Below are 26,291 nucleotides of genomic sequence, written 5' to 3'. Positions count from 1 at the left end.
ACAGTCATTTTCCAATTGTGTATCCTATTCAGCTCTGTGTGTAAATGAAAAGGAATAGTCTTTTTGCTGATCCCACCCCCAATTTGTATGAACTTAAAGCAGTTTGTCTTGTAGTGTGATTAAAACTGCATGATATTTGACATTTGTCAATGGCACTGCAGCATTGCCACATGGGCTGTCAGTTGCTCCTCCAACAAAAGGGAGTGGACTGCTGGCATTGTCTGGTAACAGATTATATGAGTATGCCACAATATTTGAGCATTACTAGTGAACTGGTGCTTCGTTATGGTGAATTGCCAGTGGAAGGCAGTTTGCATATGATGGTAAGAATTCTGATTGGAGGAATTTAGTTCACAGGTGTGAAGTGTCAACTGAGAAATAATTGTAATTGGACAGTAATCACTGAATTGCACAAAGAAGCTTGTTTCTTCATTTAAAATTTATTGTTCAGAAACAAGTTTTACTGATATATTTTCCACAAACAGGAATTTCTGGATGTTTGGTTACAAATGAACCACCCCTACTTTGTTTGAATGTACTTTATGCTTGATTTTCTCTTTAAAAGCCATGTCAAGAAATCTGTGCTGAAAGATTTTTTCCAAAATTACAGGTTGCTACAGGTTTGGTGATCCTCTGAATGAAGAGGCTGATTCACTGCACTCAGATGATGAAGACCATTCAACAGGAAGAGGTGAAGATGACAGTGATGAATTTGCTGATGATGAAGGCATGTCTAATCAAGAGGATTCTAGCTCACAAGAGTACCTTGATGATAGCAATTACCTGGATGAAGAAGAAAGTCACAGAGAAAATTACAGCCAATTTCTCTCAGCTCAGAATCAGCTCAGGATAAGGTCAAAATTTCATGGAGGTACTGTGCTTTCTGACAACTTTGTCAGTTTTAACCTATATTGTACTGTGCAGTATGGGTCTTGATAGATCAGGATTTTATCACTTACTACTTTTAATACTCACAAAATCAATTTAGAATACTTGCTTTATTTTTCTGTTCCCTTTGAAGTAACTGTAACATGTATGTTGTGAGAGAAAAGTTGCACATCAAAATTTTATGTGATTTTAATATAAATATTTTGCTATATAGAGTCTACCATAATGCCTTATTGTCCCTACAGATTTTCGAAATAATGACTGTGGAGATGGCGGTGGATATTACAACACAAACTTAATTAGTACTCCAGCATTGACTGCAGCAAGTCTTCAACAACATCAGCAACAACAGACGTGCCATTCAAGGGGTAGTGGTGGAGCAATCATTGGATCTGTGTCAGGCAAGTAACAGAAATTTGTCTTTTGTTAAAATGCTGAGATTAAAAACACATGAATGGAAGAAAAGATGAAAAGTCCATGGTAAAAATGGTAACTAACAGGATCAGACAGGACAGTGGCTTTAAAAATAAGCAACCTTTCAGTCAACTGAGTTATTAAAAAGAAGTAGCTCAAAATTATGGGATACAGAGTATGACTACGAGCAGAGTGAAGTGTCTGATGCAGTGCACAAGTCAGTAATTTTATTCTTTGGTCAACACAGATTGAAGGACTTCAGATGAGTGCCACATAGATAGAACATTCCATTTCCAGAGCTGTGCTGACATTCAATGTTTATGAATCCATGAATTTAACAATGTGTAATGAAGAATTTAGTACTGAAGGAAATGCCATTCAACAGGTACAGTGAAGTAGTCAGCCAATGGTATTTCATGATTTTGGCCAGACAGCACTAACAGTAGGGTTCCTAAAACACTGGCTGATTCAGATTTTGGTACAGGAGCTATGAGACATTTGTGTTGCAGAAAAATGATATGTTCTTATGGTACGTTGGGACAGAAAACTCACCAAAATAAGTTTGTAAAGTTATGATGTAAATTTAAACCATAAACATTTGGTACTGTTGGGCCATATACTTGTTACAAAGTATTTGCTACATGTTAATATCCTTTCTTATTGCATCTGACCACAAAAATACCATTACAGTTGTGGTGTGATTGGCTGTTGCAGAACTAATGGTACACGTACCATCTTCAATTTCATAGTTCTGAAGGTAAAGTGTTGTATTTAATGGTGGTCATATTAAAATGTATGTACAACAAGAAAAGCTTTTTGTGGCTGCCAGTTTGCTAAAGACACAATGGTATGACTTGTGTAATAAAATGATAGTATATAAAACATTCCATTGTGGTATGTTACAGATTGCTCCAATCATACTGTTGAATTTTACAATTCCATGTTGCCTGGCTCTGCAGAGGCTCAGTGGGTAAATGCCAACCAGCAAATTAAAAAGTCTTAAGGTTTGATCATCAAATGTATAAAATAGGAAGAGAGTCATGAGTGTGGAATCAGTGATGTGGGGAACATGGAGACAGGGGCAGAAGTGTGTATGTGCGGCAAGGACTAGCCATAGTTGAAGCTCATCCTATCAGAGGCAAGGCCACCTGCAAAAGCAGTCAGCTGTACTGTAACTTCTGCACAGCCTTTTATGTGAGCATGACCAGCAACCAACTGTCCGTCCAAATAAATGGCCACGCCAAATTGTGGCTAAGAGTCTAAGAGTAGTTGACCACACTGTGGCAGTACATGCTACTGAGCATAACAAGCTCAATCTCAGTGGCTGCTTCACAGCTCATGCCATATGAATCCACCCTCTCCCTCTGTAATACCAGTTTCTATCAGGTACTTCCATAGGAATTGTCCTTGCAATACACCCTTTGATTGTGTAATCCTTACCTCAGTCTCCACTAGCCTATGCCTAGTGAGAATGCGGAGGACCTGGTAGACTAAAATTGATAGCAACTTCTTCATTTATAAGAACAGATATTTGCAAAGCCTTCATTGATTTCCACAATCAGAACTTAAAAAAACTTTACCAGGTAATCTTCAGTAATTGTGCTGAATGTAAAATTCTTTTGTGAATTTGAAACATGTATCAATGTGGGACATACAATAAGTAGGTTTGCCCACTTTATAAAAATCATTCTGCACAATTTGTTGTTTTTGTGATCTTCAGTCCAAAGACTCATATGATGCAACTCTCCATGGTACTGTATTCTGTGCAAGAATCTTCATCTACGAATAACCACTGCAACCTATGTTCTTCTGAATCTGCTTACTGTAATCATCTCTTCATCTCCTTCTATGGTTTTTCCCCCTACACCAATTTCCAAAACTAAATTGATGATCTCTTGATGTCTCAGAATGTGTTCTGTAAACTGATCCTTTCTTTTAGTCAAGTTGTGCCACAAATTTCTTTTCTCCCCATTTTAATACAGTATCTCCTCATTAGTTATGCAACCTACCTACCTAATATTCTGCATTGATCCAGACAAAATACTTAGTAATGCTTCAATCTATATTGGATAACAAATTTTCCTTCTTCAAAAATGCTTTTCTTGCCCGTACCAATCTGTATTTTACATCCTCTCTACTTCAGCCATCATCAGTTATTTTAGTGCCCAAATAGCAAAACTCGTCCATGTTTAGTATCTCATCTGCCTACATAAATCACTCACAACTGCAAGATTTAATTTGACTACATTCCATCACCCTTGTTTTGCTTTTGTTGATGTTCATTTTATATACTCTTTTTCAGGACACTATCCATTCTGTTCAACTACTCTTCCAAGTCCTTTGCTGTCTCTGACAGAATTGCAATGTCATCAGCAAATAGCAAAGTTTTTGTTTCTTCTCTTTGAACTCTTTAATTCCTACTTTAAATTTGTTGTGTATAACATTTTGCTCGCTGCATTTTAACCCTACTACTTTTAGAATTTCAAAGAGCCTGATCCAGTCAACATTATTACATTTTAAGTGCTTTCTGTAAGTCAATAGATGTTATAAACATAGGCTTTCATTTCTTTAACCTATTTTCTAAGCTATGTCTTAGGCCCAGTATTGCCTTGTGTGTTCCTACGCTTCTCTGGAACCTGAACTCATCTTCCCTGATATTGACATTTACCAGTTTTTCCATTCTTCATTGAATAATTCATTTCATTATTTTGCAACTATTGTTTATTTAATTGATATATTGGTAATATTCACATGTGTTGGCACCTAGTTTCTTTGGAATTGCAATTATTACACCGCCAGTCTCCTATATCTTGCACATCAGATGGGATGGTTTTGTAATGACAGACTCTCCCAAGGTTATCAGTAATTCTGACAGAATGTCTTCTACTACAAGGGCTTCGTTTTGACTTAGGTCTTCCAGTGATCTGTCAAATTGTTCATGCAGTATTGTACCTACTGTCCCATCTTCGTCTACATCCCTTTCCCTTTCTATAACACTGTCCTTAAAGTTCATATCCAATGTATAGACTCCTTCCACCTTTCAACTTTCCCTTCTTTGTTTGTTATTGTTTTCCATCGGGGCTCTTGATATTCATACAGCTGCTTCTCTTTTCTCCAGAGGCCTCTTTAATTTTCCATAGTGCCCAGAGCCATTTTGAACCTCTTTAATTTTCCTTTAGGCAATATCTATCTTTCCCCTCATGTAATTTGAGTCTAAATCCTTACATTTGTCCTCTAACTATTCCTGCTTAGCCCTTTTGCACTTGCTGTCAGTCTTATTTTTTCAGACGTTAGTATTCCCGTTCACCTGCTTGATTTGCTGCTTTGTTATACTTTCTGCTTTCACCAATTAAATTCATTATCTCCTGCGATATACAAGGATTTCTACTAGTCCTTATCTTTTCGCTTATTTGATCCTCTGCTGCCTTCAGTATATCATCTCTCAAAACTACCCATTCATCTTCCACTGTATTCCTTTCACTTGTTCTAGTCAGCAGTTGCCTAATACTGCCTCAGAAGCCCTCAACAACCTGTGGTTCTTTCAACTTATCCAGTTTCCATCTCCTTAATTTCCTAACTTTTTGCAATTTCTTCAGTTTTAATGTATTGGACTGGTACATAAGTTCATATTGTTTGTCGATTAGTTTAGTAAACACAACAGATACACATAACAGAGACTTTAGTCTTCAATAATATGTTGTCCTCCAGTATTTACAACAGCCTTCCAATGCTGGAGTAACTTTTGGATTCTGCAAGATTAGAAATCGTGTGCTTTTAAGGAAAAAATTTGTCAAGCCATGTTCAAAGAGCATTTTCATTCAGAAAGGAAGTTCCTTGAAGATTGTTTGATAGAGAGCAGAAAAGGTGAAACTCTGAGGGTGCAAGGTCAGGTGAATAAGCTGGGTGTGGAATGACTTCCGAACCCATCTCCTGTATGGTGTTTCTTGTCACTCTAGCAGAATGTGAGCAGATGTTATCGTGGAGTAGCATCACTTCATGCAGTCTTTCTGGTCATTGATCTTTGATTTTTTTTTTTTGCAAGACATCTCAGTTGTTGACAGTAAGTGTTGTCAGTTATGGTTACACCTCAGGGGAAGCAATTCGTAGTACACCAAACTGTTGCTGTTCCAGCAGATGCATAACATTATCTTTTATGGATGTGCGCAGGTCTTTGTATGTTGAGTTGCTGCTTTGTTTGGGCTCAACCATTCCCCTATTTTCTTTTTATATTAGTGTAAAGACGTCATATCTTGTCACCAGTAATGATACAGAATAGGATCAGTCTGTGTTGTCGTGAGCCAGATGATGATGAGCAAGCAGAGATGCACACATGATAACCTACTGATTTTTGTAATTTTGGCTTAGAGCATGTGGTACCCGTACACTCAATCTTTGAACTTTCCCCATTGAATTCAAATATTGCACAGTGGTGGAATGATCACAGTTCATGACATTTGCCAGTTCTAAAGTACACTGACATGGATCATTGTGGATTAATGTGTTTAAACGATCTTCATCAAACCCAGATCTCTTCCTGAATGCAGAGAATTGCTAATGTCAAAATGATCCTCCTTAAAATGAGAAAAGGATTTTCTTGCCATGCTCTGACCATTGGTATTATCCTCATATATGACACAAATGTTTCTGGCTGCCTCTGCTGTTATCATCCCTCTACTGAACTCAAACAATAGACTGTGTCGGAAATGTTCAGAGTTCTCCATTTGCCACTCCATTTCCTACTGTCCACAGCTCCACTCACTATACTCAAATGACAAAATGACGATATGTAAACTCAAATAGCAACAGTGAACCACAAATAAAAGATGACAATCGATAGATGAACCCATATCAGCTGGAATACCAACACGCAAAATGAAAATACTATGAACTTATGCACCAACATAATACAGTTCATAATCAATAAATTGTAGTCAGAGTCCACATCTGCCCATGGAAATGACTTCCAGTTTAAAATCTGTTTCCAAAATCTCTGTCTTACCATTATAAAATCAATCTAAAACCTTCCATTGTTTCCTGGTATTTTTCATGGATACAACCTTCTTTCATGCTACTTAAATCAAGTGTTAGTGATGGTTAAATTATGCTTTGTGAAGAAATCTACCACACAGCTTCCTCTTTCATTCCTTTCCCCCCATCCATATGCACCTACTACTTTTTCTTCTCTTCCTTATCCTGTTATTGAATTCCAGTCCCCCATCACTATTCAATTTTCATTTCTGTTAACTCTTTGAATAATTTCTTTTATCTCATTATAAATTTCTTCAATCTCTTCACCATCTGTGGAGCTAGTTGGCATATAAACTTTTATTTCTGTGGTGGGTGTTGGCTTTGCGTCTGGTTTGGCTACGATAATGAGTTCACTCTCCTATTCATAGTAGCTTACCCACATTCCTGTTTTCTTATTCATTATTAAACCTACTCCTGCATTACCCCTATCTGATTTTGTGTTTACAACTAACCAGAAGCCCTGTTCCTGTCACTTATTGCCACTATATCTAGCTTCAACCTATCCATTTACCTTTTTAAAATTTCTAACCTGCCTTCCCAATTAAGGGAATTAACATTCCACACTCCGACCTGTAGAACAAGTTTTGTTTCTCCTGATGACGAGATCCTCCTGACTATTCCCCACTTTTAGATCAGATAGGGGTCTGTTTTACCTCTGTAATATTTTATCTCAGAGGATGCCATCATCATTTAACCATACAGTAGAGCTGCACGCCCTTGGGAAAAACAACAGCTGTAGTTTTGCCATGCTCTGAGCCATTTGCAATTTCAACACAGCAAGGACATTTTGGTTGATGTTGTAAGGCCACATCAGTCAGTCATCGACATTGTTGCCCCTGTAACTGCTGAAAAGGCTGCTGCCAATTTATCATATTGAAATAATTTTATTTACAGTTTTCTACAAAGTCATCATGTTTTTCCAACCATTTTTGGTAACATGACACAAGTTTTTCCAAACCAGTATAGTACCAGGTCAGGTCCTGTGCTTTTAACAAGCTGATCACTGTTTATGGGACTTAAACATCGGTGCAACCTCCAGGGTGACCTTAGAGCTAGGGGAACATGTGAAAAACACATGGGGCAAGATCTGGTGAATCTGGAGAATGTGGGAACCCTTCCTAGTTCAATCTTTCAAGATGTATGAGGCTGAGCAGTGTCATGAAGGAAGAGAACTTTATGATACAAAAGTCCAAAACATTTTCTTTTGATGGCAGCTTGCAGATTTCTTAAGCCATTACAGTACCTTTCTGCATTCATTGTGGTGTTTGTGAGGCAGATGGTGAATGAGCAAAACTCCCTGATAGGCCCAAAAAATGATTGCTATAATTATTTCTTCTGAAAGTGTGACCTTTGCCTATTTTGGGGCACTCTTGCCAGGTTTCTTACACACCATGCTCTGAAGTTTTACCCCAGAAGTCAAATGATGGATCTGGGTCTCATCCCCAGTGGAAAGTCATTTGAAGAGTAGATCTCCCTCTCCGTGATCCATTTCCAGAAATATTCTGTCTGAATCCATCTGTTGCTGGTTGTGGACATCACTTGGCAAACATGGCACCCATTTTGCACAGACTTTGCGGTAATGAAAATGGCCTGTCAGGATCTTTACAGTGGATGGGTCTCCAATTGCAGCTCCAGAAAGTAGCTGCATTAGGATGTTGTCAGTGGTTATTGTGACAATATTTCTCCATAATATTATAAATTGCAATAATGGCATCATCACAGGGCTGAAATGGGCCCCCCTGTGTGCTGTTCGCCGTGCACATCTTCACTCCCTTCCACAAAATGTAGACACCAATGATGAATGATTTGAACACTCATACGGCCTTGCCAAGAGACAGAGGTTAACTCTCAATGGATATCAACAGTGCATAATTTCACTGTGATAAAATGAATGACAGAGTGCAAATCACAAGCGGACTCACTTTTTAGTGGTAACTCCTTGCAAGCTGGCAGAATACTGGCAAGATACTGCAGTATGCATTGTAAACTGGTGTGAGCATTGTCAACACATACCAGCTGATCTCGCCTGCCATCACATATCATGGGCACAGCTTATTTTTCAGAGAAATAAAATAGGAAAACTTATTTGTTGGTGCGACCCCCATAATCACTTTTACCTAGCAAGGTGGCACAGTTGTTAGTATACTGGGCTCACATTTGGGAGAAGTGAGGGGTCAGATCTTCAATTTGCTATCCTGATTTGAAAAGCAAATACCTGAGTGGTTCCTATGGGAAGACTAGGTATTTTCCTTCAAGACCCTTGTCGGATCTGAGTATGTACTTCACTCTAATGTCTTCATTGTTGATGGCAGTCTGAACTGTAATCTTCTTTTCTTCTTGCAGGCCCTTTTTAATCAGTCTGTTGCAAAGCATAAGGCTGTTGTAGTTTGGATGACAATTTGGGCAACCATATCATGGTTAGTCTGCATCACATACTGCCAAGGATTATGTGAACATTCTGGCTGATCAGGCCCATCCTATGGTACAGTGTTTATTCGCTGATGGTGATGCAGTGTTCCAAGACAGGGCTCCTGTTCACACAGCTCGCACTGTCCAGGACTGGCTTGGTGACCATGAGGATGAACTGCTGCATCTCGTCTGGCAACCACAGTCACCAGTTCTCAATGTCATGGAGCCTTCGTGATATACTTTGGAGAGAAGAGAAGTGTGTGTGATTGCTCTCCACCCTCATCATTGTTACCTGTACTTGCTTATATTTTGCAGGAAGAATGGTTTAAGACTACGTTGAAAATCATGCAGGATCTGTATTTATCTATTTCAAGATGTTAAAGTTTTAAATATGGCTGTGTAGTCAGCAACCGTTTACAAATTAAAGTTAAGCAGTTACAGCTCTCGGTCACAAAATTAAGTCTTAATTTTTGTGGCCGAGGGCTGTAATTGCTTTAACTTTTATTTAAAAATGGCTGGGAATTATTTTAATTGCCAGTGGGTTTCCTACTCTATATTAGACGTGGTAATGTGTTGTGTTTTGGTGTTCCCATAGTTTTGTCCAACCTCTGTACATCAGCTGTAGGGATTGCAATAGAAACCTTACTTTTGGTTACGCAATTCTGAGAAATTGCTATGCATCTGCCTTGGAGAATACATATGAGACACTTGTGTGAATTAGCCTTGATTGGTTCAGATTTTTTAGTTACCTGGGTCGTCTTGAAGGAATAGATTAAGGGAATTTAAAAACCTACTACTAAGTTTTTAACTACATGGTGCAGTCTATGGAGAGATGATCCAGGAATATAGAACTATTCACTAAATCCTCTTTTTTTGTTGTTGTACCGTTTGAAATGATTCTATGGTCTTAATTATATACTTTGTGTGAAGACTGTATTCACAAACAATAAACAGGACAACTAACAGCGCAGTACAACAGTACAATGGCACATGAAAGTGTTTATACATTGTATGTGATGTAGAAAAATATCATTAGCACCTCCACAAATGACTCCTTTTTATGATCGTGACTGTGCATGCCTTGACAGTGGTGCAGTAGTGTATGGATGCATGATTGAGTTAGGTGTTACAGTATGAACTGTAGACTAAAGGAAACCAAGGATTGTCATAGGGTATGAGATTGAAGAATACTCACTGGGTTGAATATATGTACTAGACTGGCAGTGTAGCCTGGATGTCTTTGATTTGCTTGTGTCAGTTTGACACATCTACTTGAAAATTTAATCTGCCACCATTTATTTCATTCACTTTGGAAGGAAATGAGGGGAGTGGGTACTGGTTGCAGCTTTGAATTGTTTCTTGGAGCTGTATTTCTCATGAGCAAGCATGGCACATTTATGTAGGTTTGACCACTGATCTGACATAGAGTTCATAGAGGTTAGGTCATACAACATACTCCAGGAAATGAGGGGAGGATTTTGTGTAGTGTGTGTTTCATTTCAGAGCATGGCTTAAAGTAGTTACAATCATGATGGAAAAGCTGATTAAATTAATAAATTCCAGGTACTTAATGGGGTCTGAGCAGATTTTTAATCTGACAAATTCTTAAAAATTTATGGGTTCTGAGCAGATTTTTAGTCTTACAGATCCTTAAAAATTTATTCATCAGAATTAACTTTTCTAGTGGGACGTGAAATTTCGGTTTGCATGTATACAAGTAGTAAGATGTAGAGCTCTATTTATAATGATTGCTATTGGATACCAGAATATACAGTTAAGTTTCTGGGCAATATATTGTATGGAGGGAAACACGAGAGCCGTTAAACTAATAACAGTAGCACAGTATTTTGTAAATGACATAATGATCATCTTTTGACTGTAAAATTATTTATTTGTACATGCCAGTATTGCAATTTTGGTCACATGGCCATTAACAAGATGAACTACAACAAAACTCAACAGGGCAGTTGACTGATCAGGAGGTCTGTTTTGTGGAGAGTACATTCAATTAAATAAAGCATTTTACCAGACTTGAACTCCAAGTACAATGATCTTGTCATCCGTGGTATGCTACACCCTTTTTCCCCTTCCCCGTCCCGCCACCAGTGATCTGATATCTAGATTTGTTTCAGGAGAGTTCTTTGTAGTACACTTGAGTTTTAGGTGGATCAATGGTAAAAGCTCTGAATTCACGGTTGGATTGTTAGATTTAGATACACTTTATGTTCTGTGGACGTTCAGTGAGAAGACCCTCAGGGAGGTGGAACATGACAGAAAAGAAAAATAAACAATACATGTTGTTGTTGTTGTTGTTGTTGTCGTCAGTCCTGACACTGGTTTGATGCAGCTCTCCATGCTACTCTATCCTGTGCAAGCTTCTTCATCTCCCAGTACTTACTGCAACCTACATCCTTCTGAATCTACTTAGTGTATTCATCTCTTGGTCTCCCTCTACGATTTTTACCCTCCATGCTGCCCTCCAATGCTAAATTTGTGATCCCTTAATGCCTCAGAACATGTCCTACCAACCGGTCCCTTCTTCTTGTCAAGTTGTGCCACAAACTCCTCTTCTCCCCAATCCTATTCAATACCTTCTCCTTAGTTATGTGATCTACCCATCTAATCTTCAGAATTCTTCTGTAGCACCACATTTCGAAAGCTTCTATTCTCTTACTGTCCAAACTATTTATCGTCCATGTTTCACTTCCATACATGGCTACACTCCATACAAATACTTTCAGAAACGACTTCCTGACACTTAAATCTATACTCGATGTTAACAAATTTCTCTTCTTCAGAAACTCTTTCCTTGCCATTGCCAGTCTACATTTTATATCCTCTCTACTTCGACCATCATCAGTTATTTTGCTCCCCAAATAGCAAAACTCCTTTACTACTTTAAGTGTCTCATTTCCTAATCTAATTCCCTCAGCATCACCCGACTTAATTCGACTACATTCCATTATCCTTGTTTTGCTTTTATTGATGTTCATCTTATATCCTCCTTTCAAGACACTGTCCATTCCGTTCAACTGCTCTTCCAAGTCCTTTTCTGTCTCTGACAGAATTATAATATCATCGGCGAACCTCAACGTTTTTATTTCTTCTCCATGGACTTTAATACCTACTCCGAATTTTTCTTTTGTTTCCTTTACTGCTTGCTCAATATACAGATTGAATAACATCGGAGAGAGGCTACAACCCTGTCTCACTCCCTTCCCAACCGCTGCTTCCCTTTCATGCCCCTCGACTCTTTTAACTGCCATTTGCTTTCTGTACAAATTGTAAATAGCCTTTCGCTCCCTGTGTTTTACCCCTGCCACCTTTAGAATTTGAAAGAGAGTATTCCAGTCAACATTGTCAAAAGCTTTCTCTAAGTCTACAAATGCTAGAAATGTAGGTTTGCCTTGCCTTAATCTATTTTCTAAGATAAGTCGTAGGGTCAGTATTGCCTCGCGTGTTCCAATATTTCTGCGGAATCCAAACTGATCTACGCCGAGGTTGGCTTCTACCAGTTTTTCCATTCGTCTGTAAAGAATTTGCGTTAGTATTTTGCAGCTGTGACTTATTAAACTGATAGTTCGGTAATTTTCACATCTGTCAACACCTGCTTTCTTTGGGATTGGAATTATTATATTCTTCTTGAAGTCTGAGAGTATTTCTCCTGTCTCATACATCTTGCTCACCAGATGGTAGAGTTTTCTCAGGACTGGCTCTCCCAAGGCCATCAGTAGTTCCAATGGAATGTTGTCTACTCCCGGGGCCTTGTTTCGACTCAGGTCTTTCAGTGCTCTGTCAAACTCTTCACGCAGTATCGTATCTCCCATTTCATCTCCATCTACATCCGTTTCCATTTCCATAATATTGTCCTCAGGTACATCGCCCTTGTATAGACCCTCTATATACTCCTTCCACCTTTCTGCTTTCCCTTCTTTGCTTAGAACTGGGTTTCCATCTGAGCTCTTGATATTCATACAAGTGGCTCTCTTTTCTCCAAAGGTCTCTTTAATTTTCCTGTAGGCAGTATCTATCTTACCCCTAGTGAGATAAGCCTCTACATCCTTACATTTGTCCTCTAGCCATCAATGCTTAGCCATTTTGCACTTCCTGTCGATCTAATTTTTGAGACGTTTGTATTCCTTTTTGCCTGCTTCATTTACTGCATTTTTATATTTTCTCCTTTCGTCAATTAAGTTCAATATTTCTACTGTTACCTAAGGAGTTCTACTAGCCCTCGTCTTTTTACCTACTTGATCCTCTGCTGCCTTCACTACTTCATCCCTCAGAGCTACCCATTCTTCTTCTACTGTACTTCTTTCCCCCATTTCTGTCAATTGTTCCCTTATGCTCTCCCTGAAACTCTGTACAACCTCTGGTTCTTTCAGTTTATCCAGGTCCCATATCCTTAAATTCCTGTCTTTTTGCAGTTTCTTCAGTTTTAATCTACAGTTCATAACCAATAGATTGTGGTCAGAGTCCACATCTGCCCCTGGAAATGTCTTACAATTTAAAACCTGGTTCCTAAATCTCTGTCTTACCATTATACAATCTATCTGATACCTTCTAGTATCTCCAGGGTTCTTCCATGTATACAACCTTCTTTCGTGATTCTTGAACCAAGTGTTAGCTATGATTAAGTTATGCTCTGTGCAAAATTCTACCAGACGGCCTCCTCTTTCATTTCTCTCCCCCAATCCATATTCACCCACTATGTTTCTTTCTCTCCCTTTTCCTACTCTCGAATTCCAGTCACCCATGACTATTAAATTTTTGTCTCCCTTCACTACCTGAATAATTTCTTTTATCTCATCATACATTTCATCAGTTTCTTCATCATCTGCAGAGCTAGTTGGCAAATAAACTTGTACTGCTGTAGTAGGCATGGGCTTCGTGTCTATCTTGGCCACAATAATGCGTTCACTATGCTGTTGGTAGTAGCTTACCCGCACTCCTATTTTTTTTATTCGTTATGAAACCTGCTCCTGCATTACCCCTATTTGATTTTGTATTTATAACCCTGTATTCACCTGACCAAAAGTCTTGTTCCTCCTGCCACCAAACTTCACTAATTCCCACTATATCTAACTTCAACCTATCCATTTCCCTTTTTAAATTTTCTAACCTACCTGCCAGATTAAGGGATCTGACATTCCACGCTCCGATCCGTAGAACGCCAGTTTTCTTTCTCCTGATAATGACGTCCTCTTGAGTAGTCCCCGTCCGGAGATCCGAATGGGGGACTATTTTACCTCCGGAATATTTTACCCAAGAGGACGCCTTCATCATTTAACCATACAGTAAAGCTGCATGCCCTCAGGAAAAATTATGGCTGTAGTTTCCGCTTGCTTTCAGCCGTTCGCAGTACCAGCACAGCAAGTCCATTTTGGTTAGTGTTCCAGGGCCAGATCAGTCAATCATCCAGACTGTTGCCCCTGCAACTACTGAAAAGGCTGCTGCCCCTCTTCAGGAGCCACACGTTTGTCTGGCCTCTCAACAGATACCCCTCCGTTGTGGTTGTACCTACGGTACGGCCATCTGTATCGCTGTGGCACGCAAGCCTCCCCACCAACGGCAAGGTCCATGGTTCATGGGAGCATACATATTTACAAGAAAAGAAGAACATCTGATTTGCTAATATTCCCTTGCGAAATCTTATGAAATGATTATCAATGATGTGGAAAAAGTAAAACACATTCAAACACATTTTTGGTTGCAAATTAGTATGAAACTTATCACAAACATTAAAACATAAATGTACTAAAGTGTTTTTATTGGGCACCAATAAAACTCTTACATTACTCTTAATTGTACTTTATAAGTTGCTAAAATCTTCATGGTTACTAGCAAGTTACTGAAAAAGTGGATTCATGAGTAATGGACATCTTTTTCGGTCAATGTAAGTGTTTTTAATCTTAATGTACTCTTTCTTGCCCGCATCTCGTGGTCGTGCGGTAGCGTTCTCGCTTCCCACGCCCGGGTTCCCGGGTTCGATTCCCGGCGGGGTCAGGGATTTTCTCTGCCTCGTGATGGCTGGGTGTTGTGTGCTGTCCTTAGGTTAGTTAGGTTTAAGTAGTTCTAAGTTCTAGGGGACTGATGACCATAGATGTTAAGTCCCATAGTGCTCAGAGCCATTTGTACCATTTGTACTCTTTCTAGTAGTGATGATTCCTCAGAGTTGTTAGTCTGAAGGAGGTATATGCTATACAATCACAAATAATTCATATTAGATGCTTTAGGTTTGAGAAAAATTTAGCTTGGCTTGATGGTTGACCCAAAATATTACACAGTATGTTTTTGCGGAATGAATGTAAGCAAACTATGCAAGCTTCTTTATTTTAATACATCATGTCTGTCTGATGACATTCACTCCACAGATACGCTTTTGTTTTGGTGTTTGAGCAGTTCTGTTCTGTGCTGCTCCTAAGTGAATTTATCATCAAGTCATTATCCCAAGAATTTATATTGTTAACCTCTTCTGTCTTTATGCCATCAGTTTTTATACATATGTTTTGTGGAAACCTTTCTCAGGTTCTGACCTGCGTATGTGAGATTTTTCAAAGTGGAATGACAGTTCAATTACTAGAAATCTTTTATCAGTCTCCATAAAAGTTTCATCAACAGTTCTTCCTAAAGTCATACTTAATTTGCTGTTTATCTCAATGTTCAGATTATGTGCTATCTAAAATAGCTTAGTGTCTTATATTGTCACAGGTGGAGAAAGGATCATCAATATATACAAGGAAATGTGAGGCCTGAAGATGGAACCTTGTGAGACACCCTATACACACATCAATAAAGGTTTTCCATCACCTCGGTTCCAAGAGTTCTGGAACCTGTACAGGATATTGGAATAGAGATCAACATAAACATCATTTCCGCCCTTTTTATTGCTCATGAAAAACATACATTGCATGTTGTACCACCACACACGAGACCTTCAGAGGTGGTGGTCCAGATTGCTGTACACACCGGTACCTCTAATACCCAGTAGCACATCCTCTTGGACTGATGCATGCCTGTATTTGTCGTGGCATACTATTCACAAATTCATCAAGGCACTGTTGGTCCAGATTGTCCCACTCCTCAACAGCAATATGGTGTAGATCCTTCAGAGTGGTTGGTGGATCATGTTGTCCATAAACAGCCCGTTTCAATCTATCCCAGACATGTTTGATAGGGTTCATGTCTGGAGAAGGTGCTGGCCACTCAAGTCGAGCGATGTCATTATCCTGAAGGATGTCATTCACAAGATGTTCAAGATGGAGGCACGAATTGTCATCCATGAAGACAAATGTCTTGCCAATATGCTGCTGATATGGTTGTACTGACGGTTGGAGGATGGCATTCACGTATCATACAGCCATTACGGCGCCTTCCGTGGGCCACCAGTGTGTACGTCGGCCCCCCATAATGCCACCCCAAAACATCAGGGAACCTCCACCTTGCTGCACTCACTGGACATTGTGTCTAAGGCTTTCAGACTGATCGGGTTGCCTGCAAACACGTTTCCGATGGTTGTCTGGTTGAAGGTATATGCAACACTCATTGGAATGTGATGCCAATCCTGAGTGGTCCATTTGGCATGTTGTTGGGCCCATCTGTACCACACTGCATGGTGTCGTGGTTGCAAAGATGGACCTCGCCATGGACGTCAGGAGTGAAGTTGCGCATCATGCAGCCTATTGCACACCAGGGTTCCTCCGAGCCATAATCTGTAAGTAGTTGTCATTCATTGCAGTAGTAGCCCTTGGGCGGCCTCAGCGAGGTATGTCATCAGCAGTTCCTGTCCCTCTGTATCTCCTGCATGTCCAAACCACATTGCTTTGGTTCACTCCGAGATGCCTGAACACTTCTGTTCTGGACTCTCATTTGGGAGGACAACTATTCAAATATGAGTCTGACCATCCTGATTTCCCTGAATCGCTCTTGGCAAACACTGGGATGGTTCCTTTGAAAGGGCGAAGTCAATTTCCTTCTCAATCCTCAAAAACACTCCTAGATTGTGTTCCATCCCCAGTGCCTCATTCTCAATGTGACATTAAACCCTAATCTGCCTTCGAAATCTGCTGGGCACACAGTGTCAATGAAGTGTCAGAATACCTCTTGGAGGAATGGTAACCTATTCTTCCGCAAGATTCGAAACCAATTAAAGTGGTGATGTTGCAGGCTGGATTCTGGAGCATAGTTGACAACTAATTCATCCTAAAGGTGTTCCACTGGGTTCGGGTCGGGACTCTGGATAGGCTAGTTCATTTCAGGAATGTTATTATCCACAGACCATTGCTTCACAGATGCTGCTTTATGACAGGGAATATTGTCACACAGATACAGTCAGTCATCACTTTGGAACTGTTCCTCTATTGCACACAGTTCACAATGCTGTAAAATGTGTTCATGTCCTGCTAAATTTAGTGTTTATTGTTAATGCAATAAGAGGACTGCACCATAACAATGAGAGACACCCCCATACTGTAACACCGCCTCCTCCATACTTCACTGTTGGCACTAAACATGATGGCAGCTAACATTCTCCAGGCATTCATCATAGCCAAACTGGGTTGTTGCAGGCTGTACTGTGATTAATTGCTCCAAGTCACTCATTTCCAGTACACTGTCCAGTGGCATCGCTCTTTACACCACGTGTAGCTTCGCTTAGCAGTGACTACAGAAATGTGGGGTTTGTAAGGATTTGCGTGACCATTGTACCCAATTATTCTTAACTTTCTATGCACTGTCATTGTGCTAGCTGGACCACTGGTAGCACTTAGGAACTCATGAGTGATTCCTTCCTCTGATTTCTTGCAATTTTCTACAACTCTCGGCAATACTTGACAGTCCCTGTCTGTCCGTACGTGAGTTCTGCCTGGTCTTCGTGTGGCTGTTGTTATTCCTTTACATCCCCTCTACACAGTCATCTCACCAATGGTCTACTAGGCAGCCTTAGAAGGGTTGAAATGTCCCTGACTGATTTGTTGCTCAGGTGGCATTCAATGACTAGACCACATCCAAAGTCACTGAACTCTCCTGACTGATCCATTCTGCTGTTATTGCTTCTCTGCTGAAAACACAATATTCTCTGCCTCATTTTATACTGGTAGATTTGCCTCGTGACATCTAGTGGTCAATTCCACATTACATAGGAGTGTCTGGTTACTTTTCATCAGATAGTATATCTAGTTCCCAGTCAGATAAGGGCTGATAGCTTAATGTCTACATTGTTTCAGATTGCCCCCTTTGATTTCTGTTAAACATGTAACTTGAGCCATTTTCAGAAATTCCTGTGATGCCATAAATTCTAATTGTACTAAAAAGGATGACAAATCTGGTGGATGGTTTCTTTAATTAGGGTTTGGCCATTTCTGTTCTTCCCCAAATTAGCTAGTGTTCCATCTCTAATGACCGGATCACAGGTGAGACAAAGTCTTACCTTTTTTTCCTTTTTATAACAGTAAAAACCAGAATCTTGAATACAAAATGGTGATAGTGGTGGTAATGGTGATACTTTCACTCACAAATTTCCCATTTGTGCTCTGTTTTTTATGTGGTTCACTGAAATTTCAGCTTTTATAGTTGATAATATTTATTTTTTATGCTGGGGTCCAGTCGTTCTACCTTTGTGAATTGTAGTTTTTGAATTTATTGAATAATCTGATATTATGGCATTGATTTAATTACTTCATGGCCCCATTAATTATAGGTTCACTTGGTGGCAGCATGCAGCATCCAGCACTGTCCATTCCAAATAATTCCAGCACACTTCCACTTGAAACACAGCATGCTTCTTTGAAGAGGAAAAAGGAAGCACCACCACCACCTACATTGTATTCCCCAATACTGGAGAAAACAGAGGTGAGTTAGGAAGAGCATCATAAATTATTTAGAGCACCAAGTAAATAGGAAGCATTGCCAATAGTGCAGCATGGAGGGACAGATATTTGGTTATGGAATATATAAATTCTAGTTGTTGTCATGTGGTTATTTGTACAGCATCTTGTATATAATAGAAAATCATTATGAAGCAGCATGTTGATTCTTTTCAGGCAGACTTGAAAACAATTTTACCCAAATTTTAATATTTTTCAGTAGCTGTTGTTTTTGTTTTACTTGCTTGTTCTGTAAATTTGACCTAAGGTAGCCATATATGCAACCAGTAGTTAGTAGATGACTTAGCTTTGGAATGAGATTTATTTTTAATTTGAATTTGTTTACACAGCAGTTTTATAAATTTCACAGTCAAAATTATTTTGACTCTTCGAAGAGGTCACATCACATGTACACAAAGTAGGGTGTTTCTCACAATATATTAGTGTGCAGCTGCTTTATGGTGTCCTTGAGCTCTGATATGTTTCATCAAAATTAGTTAACTCAGTGGCAGTGGATGAGCAGTTTACAGCATAAGTGTTCTTACATTACATTGAAAGGTGAAAAAGGCAGCACTCCTGTCCAACCTTGTGTGATATAAAGTGAAGAAATGTATGGAGCAGAGGTAGGAGGAATACAGATGTGTGGACTCAATTGGGTCCCACTTTTAAGGTGACTGCCTTTAACTGAACGTATTTGGTATGCATATAAATTTGCAGAAACAATCCCTGTTCCTACAGAGTGGAAGAACGTATCTGTAGTAAACTTCTTGTTGACTGCCACTACAGTGATTAACTTTGGTGAAACTTATCTCAGCATAAGGACACAGCAAAAAAAGATTTCTGCACTAAATACTCATCAGTAATTAGTTACTTGGTAATGTGAAGAGTCTCATTTCTTTTGTGTCAAGTTAGTGTTATGCACTGACATTGCACTGCCTTGTAATCAGACAACAAGGCAACACTAAGTCAATTAATTCTCTCCAATCTACATCCTTTTCTATGCAGAAGTAGACTTATACGGGATGTGGATGTAGTGCATGTGTCATATTTTACACTTTAAAAGTTGCATGCCTCTATCAATGTAGCTTTATTGGTTTCATTTTCTTCTTTCATGTCTCTTATTTTTTCAGCGCCAGTGTAGTCCTGTGCCCCAAACCTTGTCACTGCCTATTCCTTGTAGTCATTATCAAAGTAACATTAATGGTAATGGCAACAGTAGTTTTGTGTTTCGCCCACTTTCTCTCCCGGCACCTTCTTATATGGAGGCCAAAAAAAGCAGCGATAGTGCTCTCACCCTGGATTCACAGCAGCTTGGACAGGTCAGTTTCTTTTTGTATTATGTATGCATAAGTACATGGCAGTATGTGTTTATATTTTTATTTATGGTCTGCTTAATTCTGCATGTACTCAATTCTGCATGATCTTGGGTTGCATTAAAGCAGCTTCAGTCACATAATAAATGCACGAGTTTTGTGATCAGGGCTGAAGCCTCTTCTTTGACTTTATAATTGGGGAACAGTGATTAGAAGGGTTTCATGTCTCAAATGTTTGAATACCACAAGGGTAAAATGCAATATTTAAAAAAGTTAAATACCTTACCACACATTTTTGTAAGACAGGCAAGAGAAGAAATGATACTATATTCATGATCATTCCACAATGAAAACAATGATTTCACCAGAGATCTACATATAATCCTGAAGAAAAGAAATAGATGTAAATTTCATAATTAGTGGGACACTTATCTTAACAGTTATCATGTCTGTCACTTTTGGAGATGCACTAGCTTACAAGATACATTATTTTTGTGTGTATGTATTTGGGAAAAACCATTCTTTTCAGTGGCTCATATAATGAATTAACATTATTTCAAACATGAGTCTATATATATTTTCAACAAAAATGTATTCTAACTTAGAAAAGCCAACTTCATATCTTCCTTATTACTTTGTTCTATTGCATGCACATCGTTAGTTGAGACCAAATGGCAAAATGAGGTTTAGCACAAAAGCAGTCAGCCAAGCAGGGACAAGTACCTCAGTGGTCAGTGAAATCCCTGGCTGTGTCTGTCTGCTGCAACTATTGCACAATATTTACCCAACTCTTAGCATTAGCTCATTCATGACTGATTAATCAATTTTTTGTCTTAGAACGGGTGCTGACATATTGTTAGAATGCCATTTAAATTTTATCAAGAAATGTGCTGTTGCTCAGTCCTATTTTATCATTTCTTTATAAGATCACTTTCTTGTCTATCTGTCTGTCTGTCTGACTGGTAAAAATTTTGCAGTCGATTTTAAAGTAACTTCCCAATGAGCTAGAGACTTGAAATTTTGAACATAGCTCAGAACTGGATGACAGTGCAGTACTACCTTTCTTTCTTGTCAGTCTGTTTGGAAGGGATAGGGATAGTGGTAGGGGTGGTGGTGGTGGGGGGTGGGGGAGAATTGTGTGATGAAGGTTGGTAATGTCTCATGTCTCAGCTACCGTGCGACACCTTGGCTATCATACAGGACCAGCTTGTTGTGGTGGGAGTATCAAAATGCATTCGAGGCGGTATGTGACATATGCGAACCCACAGGTGGAAAGCTAGTGTGTGTGTGTGTGTGTGTGTGTGTGTGTGTGTGTGTGTGTAAATAAAATATATAATGTCATGAAAATGTCTAGAATTCATTGCAAAATTTCACAAGCACAAGAATATAAAGGCAGAAAATAATTATTTAAATAAAAATAAATTTCTAATATAACATGTTTTTAAATAGCCCCATACAGATTCCTAACCCTATACAAATAGTCCTGAAAATCTGTGCTTGTGAGTTTTTAATAGCTATAACAATACTTTTAAGACTTATAATAAAAGTGTGGTCTGCATACAGTTGATAACAGTTAGGTAGTGACCTATTCATGCATCAGTTGTGTATTGCAAGTGCCACATGTTTTTCGTTATAAATTTTACAGGTATGGTCGTAGCTATTAAAAATTCACAAGCACAAATTTTCAGAACAGTCTGTGTTTAAGAATCTCTATAGGGCTGTGAGAAGTTATTTCATTTTTAATATACCTTATTTTCCTGTTTAATAACTTTCCACATCTTATTTTTTCCCCACTGGTGTACCAATGCCTTAACTTAGATTTGGTTGGGCAAGTTTTTAAAGCTTTATACTGTCCTCCTTGCTGCAACTCATGTTCTTCTCTTCTCCTTTGTGTGCCTTTGCCCCACATTGGTACAGGGTCTACCTGGTTATGAATGAATTTGGCAGGGTTTATTCAAGGAGTGTCCGGATGCCTTTCCTGTTGTCATCCCACTACCACTGGAATGGAATGTTGCACCAACTGTCTATGTGTAATGTTATTGAAGTAAAAGGAGCAAACATTTTCTAAATGTTTGCAAATCATGTAACTGAGGCAGGAATTGTTCACCTAGGGGGCTGTGGGAAACTACCTAAAAACTATATCCAGACAGGCTGGCACACCGACCCTCATCATTAAAATGCCGGACAGATTCAATTCAGGGCTGGCACACCTCCCTGTCCCAGAAGCAGTGCTTTTAACATGCATGGCTACCTGGGTGGTTACTGGGTGACTTATGTTACACATTCACGACACCCTTTCTCCCAACCTTCTTCCTCCTGCTTTTTAGCTTCTACATGCCCCGTGCTAAGCTAGCTTTTCAGAACTAGGGTCCTAACATATGCAAAATCTGTCCCCATTATTACATCAGAAGTCCCCACATAATCGCTCCATTTTATGTAAATAAGCAACATGAAACATGTTGCCAAGGTTGCTCTGACTGCACTGCAGAAGTTTCGCTGGGAAGCCCTTGCACATCCTCCATATGGTCCTGATCTCCCCCCATGAGATTTCCATACTCTTGAAGCCCCGAAGAAAGGTCTACACGGCCATAAATGCACTTTCGATGCAGTGGTGCACACAGGGGTACAATTGTGGTTTTGGTAGGCAACCACAAACATTTTTTCATGAAAGCATTGAGCATCTTCTCTCACAGTGGGATACATGAATTAACAGTTTTGACAATTACTTTTGAAATAAGAACAGTTTATATACTTTCTTCCCATCCATCCCCTTACATGTAGGACTAGAATTTTCATCATTTCTCAGCAAGGTCTTTCGGTAACATATGACGGATGAAGCTGTTGTATGCTTTGCTCATCGATTTTTTTATAGACATGTGAGTTTTTACTAACTTTTGCCTGTTGACATTTCCATGTTCACCGAGCAGGGTAGCGCGGTGGTTAGCACACTGAACTCACGTTCAGGAGGATGACTGTTGAAATCCCTGTCTGACCATCATGATTTAATTTCTCCATTATTTCCCTAAATTGCTTAAGGTAAATGCTGGGATGATTCCTTTGAAACGGTGTGTCGATTTCCTTCCCCATCCTTTGTTAATCTGAACTTGTTCTCTGTCTCTAATGACCTCATTGTCAAGATGTTAACTACTAATTTTCTTTCTTTCATTCATTTCCATGTTCTTTTTTTTTAATTTAGAGTGCAATGATCTTTGATTCCTCAGCATTTTCTGAATTTTATAATGAAACTGCAGAGGTTCATTTCTGTCCTTAATCCACTTAGTCAGCTCCTGCTTCTCCAGAGTGCGATTTTCAGTCAGCTTAAACTTTGCCCATAGTTCCTCCATGTCCATCATATTGAAACTAAGTGATGTCCATTCATTGTGTAAGCATGATGCTAACAACTGCTTATCTGCTCTTTCTGGCATAAGTACTCTCCTAGTCTTCTTGATGGATTTATTAACTTCGGTAACCATCGTCATTCTGATGATGTCATGATTACCAATCCTTGTATATATGCTGACACCGTTGATAAGTTCAGGCCTGTTTATAGCTATAAAGTCTAAATATTTCCACTGCATGTGGTTTGTCGAAGTAGCTGTGCAAGACAGTTTTTGGAAGATGTGTTCAGAATTGCTTCACAAGACTGTCTGTCCCTACTACCTGCAATGAATCCATAGACATCTCAGCCAATACTTGGCAGGATTAAATCTGCTCCAACTAATACTGGATAATTGGGGTACTTCCGCACTGCTGAGGATAAACTCTCTGTGAATGATTCTCCAACTATTATGGTGGAATCGGGTGGTCGGTAAAAACACCTAATGTTCAAATGGCTCTGAGCACTATGGGACTCAACTGCTGAGGTCATTAGTCCCCAAAACACCTAATGCTTAACTTAAGTTGACATAGGCTGGATACTTGTGTTCAGATAACTTCCACTCAGGCTCAGTTTTGACCTTGATAGACAATATCTCTGTCGACTGCAGTGAACTCTTTCAATATACAATCCATGCCTCATTAAATATTTTAGAGCTATCTACCCTGGGTTTCATTCAGCTCTTTTTTTCCGAGAATAATTTGTGTGCAACATCGTTTCCGGAGGTCTGTAGCTTCAGGAATTTTACTACAAATGTTTCAGCAATTTACAGTTAAAATTTTGACAATTGAAGTGTTTTTACTTCGTACACAATCTGATTTTACTCTTTGCATATTGACTGGCGAATGCTCATGAGAGGACCTTATATTATTGACCATGTGCTTTCCACTAGCACCTAAGTAGCAACTTCCTGTGTGTAGTGCACACCTGATCTATCAAGGGGAGTCCTACAATTATCCACCCTACAACACAGGTCTCAAAATCTGCAGCCAAGATCGTCACAGAATCAATGGAGCCTCTGGTTGAGATTCTCCACTTAGCTCCTTATCAAAGGATCCCAGGATCCCAACCAAATGTGGGTATGACACTGCAGATTGTGAGCTCTGCTTGCTCTCTGAGAGCGAGATCAGCAGCCTTCACCACTGCCACCAGCCAGCCGCACAAGCTGAGGATAGCCTCAGAACCCAAGTGACAGGCATCATTGGTGCCACAACTTGCAGATGACTGCATCCTGCATCCTCGAGAGCTGCAGGCAGGACTTCCTCCACATCTCAGATGAGGCCACTCAGGAGACATAACAAAGGCACATTAGATTTCTTTGCAGCCCTGGAAGTTATTCCCCTAAGGGGCTCTGTAGTGCACCTAACATTGGAGCAGTGACATGAATGTGTTAGAACCTGCCACTCGGTGGGTATGTTGTAAAATGCCTTGGTAGCAGATTCCCATGGCAAAACAAGCAACACGTGAGGCGTCCCATGTGATGCGCCAGATTCTCTGCGGCCATCTCAAGGCAGCAACGTGCATTGTGTTTTCAACTGTTCGCAAACTGGGGCCAGCTCTTACCTTGTCTGCATACAGTATGTGTACACCCTATCCTTCCTACTACTACTAATGTAAGAATTAAACTATAGAAACACACAGAAAAAGCTAAATAATGTAACTTACTAGTTTTCTGGTGTGTCGCAAATGAAGACTAGGACCTGACTGAGCTGCCTCCAATGGTTTCTCCTTCCAAGAAAGCCTTCCATCAATCCTCAGCCCTAAGAATTTAGAATGGCCAACTTCACTGTCTATTTGACCACCTTAGGACAATAAAATTTCACTTTTGCCACAGTTCCATTTTAGAAACTGTATTCATTGTGTTTTGTTGCAGCTGAACATTAATCTGCAACATTCATTTATATTACATACCACATCTTGCACAGTAACACTTTTGCCATCTGCAAAGGAAAAACATAATGAGTCATCTGTCATGTTCATTGTCATATCAGTCTGACAAAAAAATGAAATACCTAGAAGAGGAAGAGGAAATGAAATGAAACTTCATGGTTCGAGAGGCTATATGATCTTATTTCAGTCAAATATACAAAGAACTTGCCAGTATTTCCCACTTGTCTATAAGACTTTGCTAGCTTCTCTGATCTATAACCTATATAGGGTTGTCAGAAACAGCCTGGATCTCTTGTAAGGGTGTTGCAGGGTTGGTCGTGCTGAGAAATAATTACTAAGAAAAAAATTTTATATGTTGCATCGTTTCTGAGTTAATTAGGATTGTAGTTAGCCAATCAGACCATTTTGCGTGCAAATTCAAGAGCCCACCAGAGACTGTCTCTCCAAACATGTTCTTCATTTGGTTTCCTCAAAGCAAACAAGATAGCAATAAAAAAAATTGGACATGGGACTGTTGTAGGTACTGAACCTGAGCCAAAGGCTGAGCAGCCTTGTACATGATCATTTACGCTATGAGAACAACTGATAATAATTGTATTTGGTAGGATACTTGAATTTACGTGTGCAACAGCCTGAGTGGTTAACTTCAATGCTAATTAACCCAGAAATGGTGCAACACTCCGAATTTTTTTTCTTAACGATTGTTTCTCAACACAACGTACCCTGCAACACACTGTCTGTAGTGCATGCCTGACCTATTGAGAGGAGTCCTATAATTTTCCACCTTACAATGCAGCCCCTGGGGAAACTGCTGCACCTCAGTTGTGTCAGGCTTACCTAGGCACACAGGGCTCTGTCTAGTAGCTGCTCGTGGGACCGAAATGGATCCCTCAAAATTTTCTCCTCCTCCTCCCAGCCACCGAGCAAGGTGGCACAGTGGTTAGCACACTGGACTCGCATTCAGGAGGACGACGGTTCAATCCCGTCTCTGGCCATCCTGATTTAGGTTTTCCATGATTTCCCTAAATCGTTTCAGGCAAATGCCGGGATGGTTCCTTTGAAAGGGCACAGCCGATTTCCTTCCCAATCCTTCCCTAACCCGAGCTTGCG

General features: G+C 39.6%; 1 protein-coding gene across 2 annotated transcripts in view; it reads left to right on the top strand.

The window, feature by feature from the left end:
* The window catches only part of LOC126469841 (filaggrin), a 358,695-nt gene that overhangs the window by 258,011 nt on the left and 74,393 nt on the right, over positions 1 to 26,291 (top strand). The window contains exons 9-12 of one of the 2 annotated variants that reach the window (XM_050097136.1): positions 611 to 871; positions 1,134 to 1,289; positions 18,437 to 18,588; positions 19,733 to 19,921. In XM_050097136.1, coding sequence (XP_049953093.1) covers positions 611 to 871; positions 1,134 to 1,289; positions 18,437 to 18,588; positions 19,733 to 19,921 — 758 coding nt within the window. The remainder of the gene's footprint in view (positions 1 to 610; positions 872 to 1,133; positions 1,290 to 18,436; positions 18,589 to 19,732; positions 19,922 to 26,291) is intronic. The other variant, XM_050097137.1, reaches the window with a different exon arrangement.

This window comes from Schistocerca serialis, chromosome 3 (assembly GCF_023864345.2).
Source record: "Schistocerca serialis cubense isolate TAMUIC-IGC-003099 chromosome 3, iqSchSeri2.2, whole genome shotgun sequence".
In the NCBI taxonomy this organism is placed as follows: domain Eukaryota; kingdom Metazoa; phylum Arthropoda; class Insecta; order Orthoptera; family Acrididae; genus Schistocerca; species Schistocerca serialis.
Note: the sequence above shows the minus strand (reverse complement) of the source record. Positions and strands in the feature narration are given on the sequence as shown.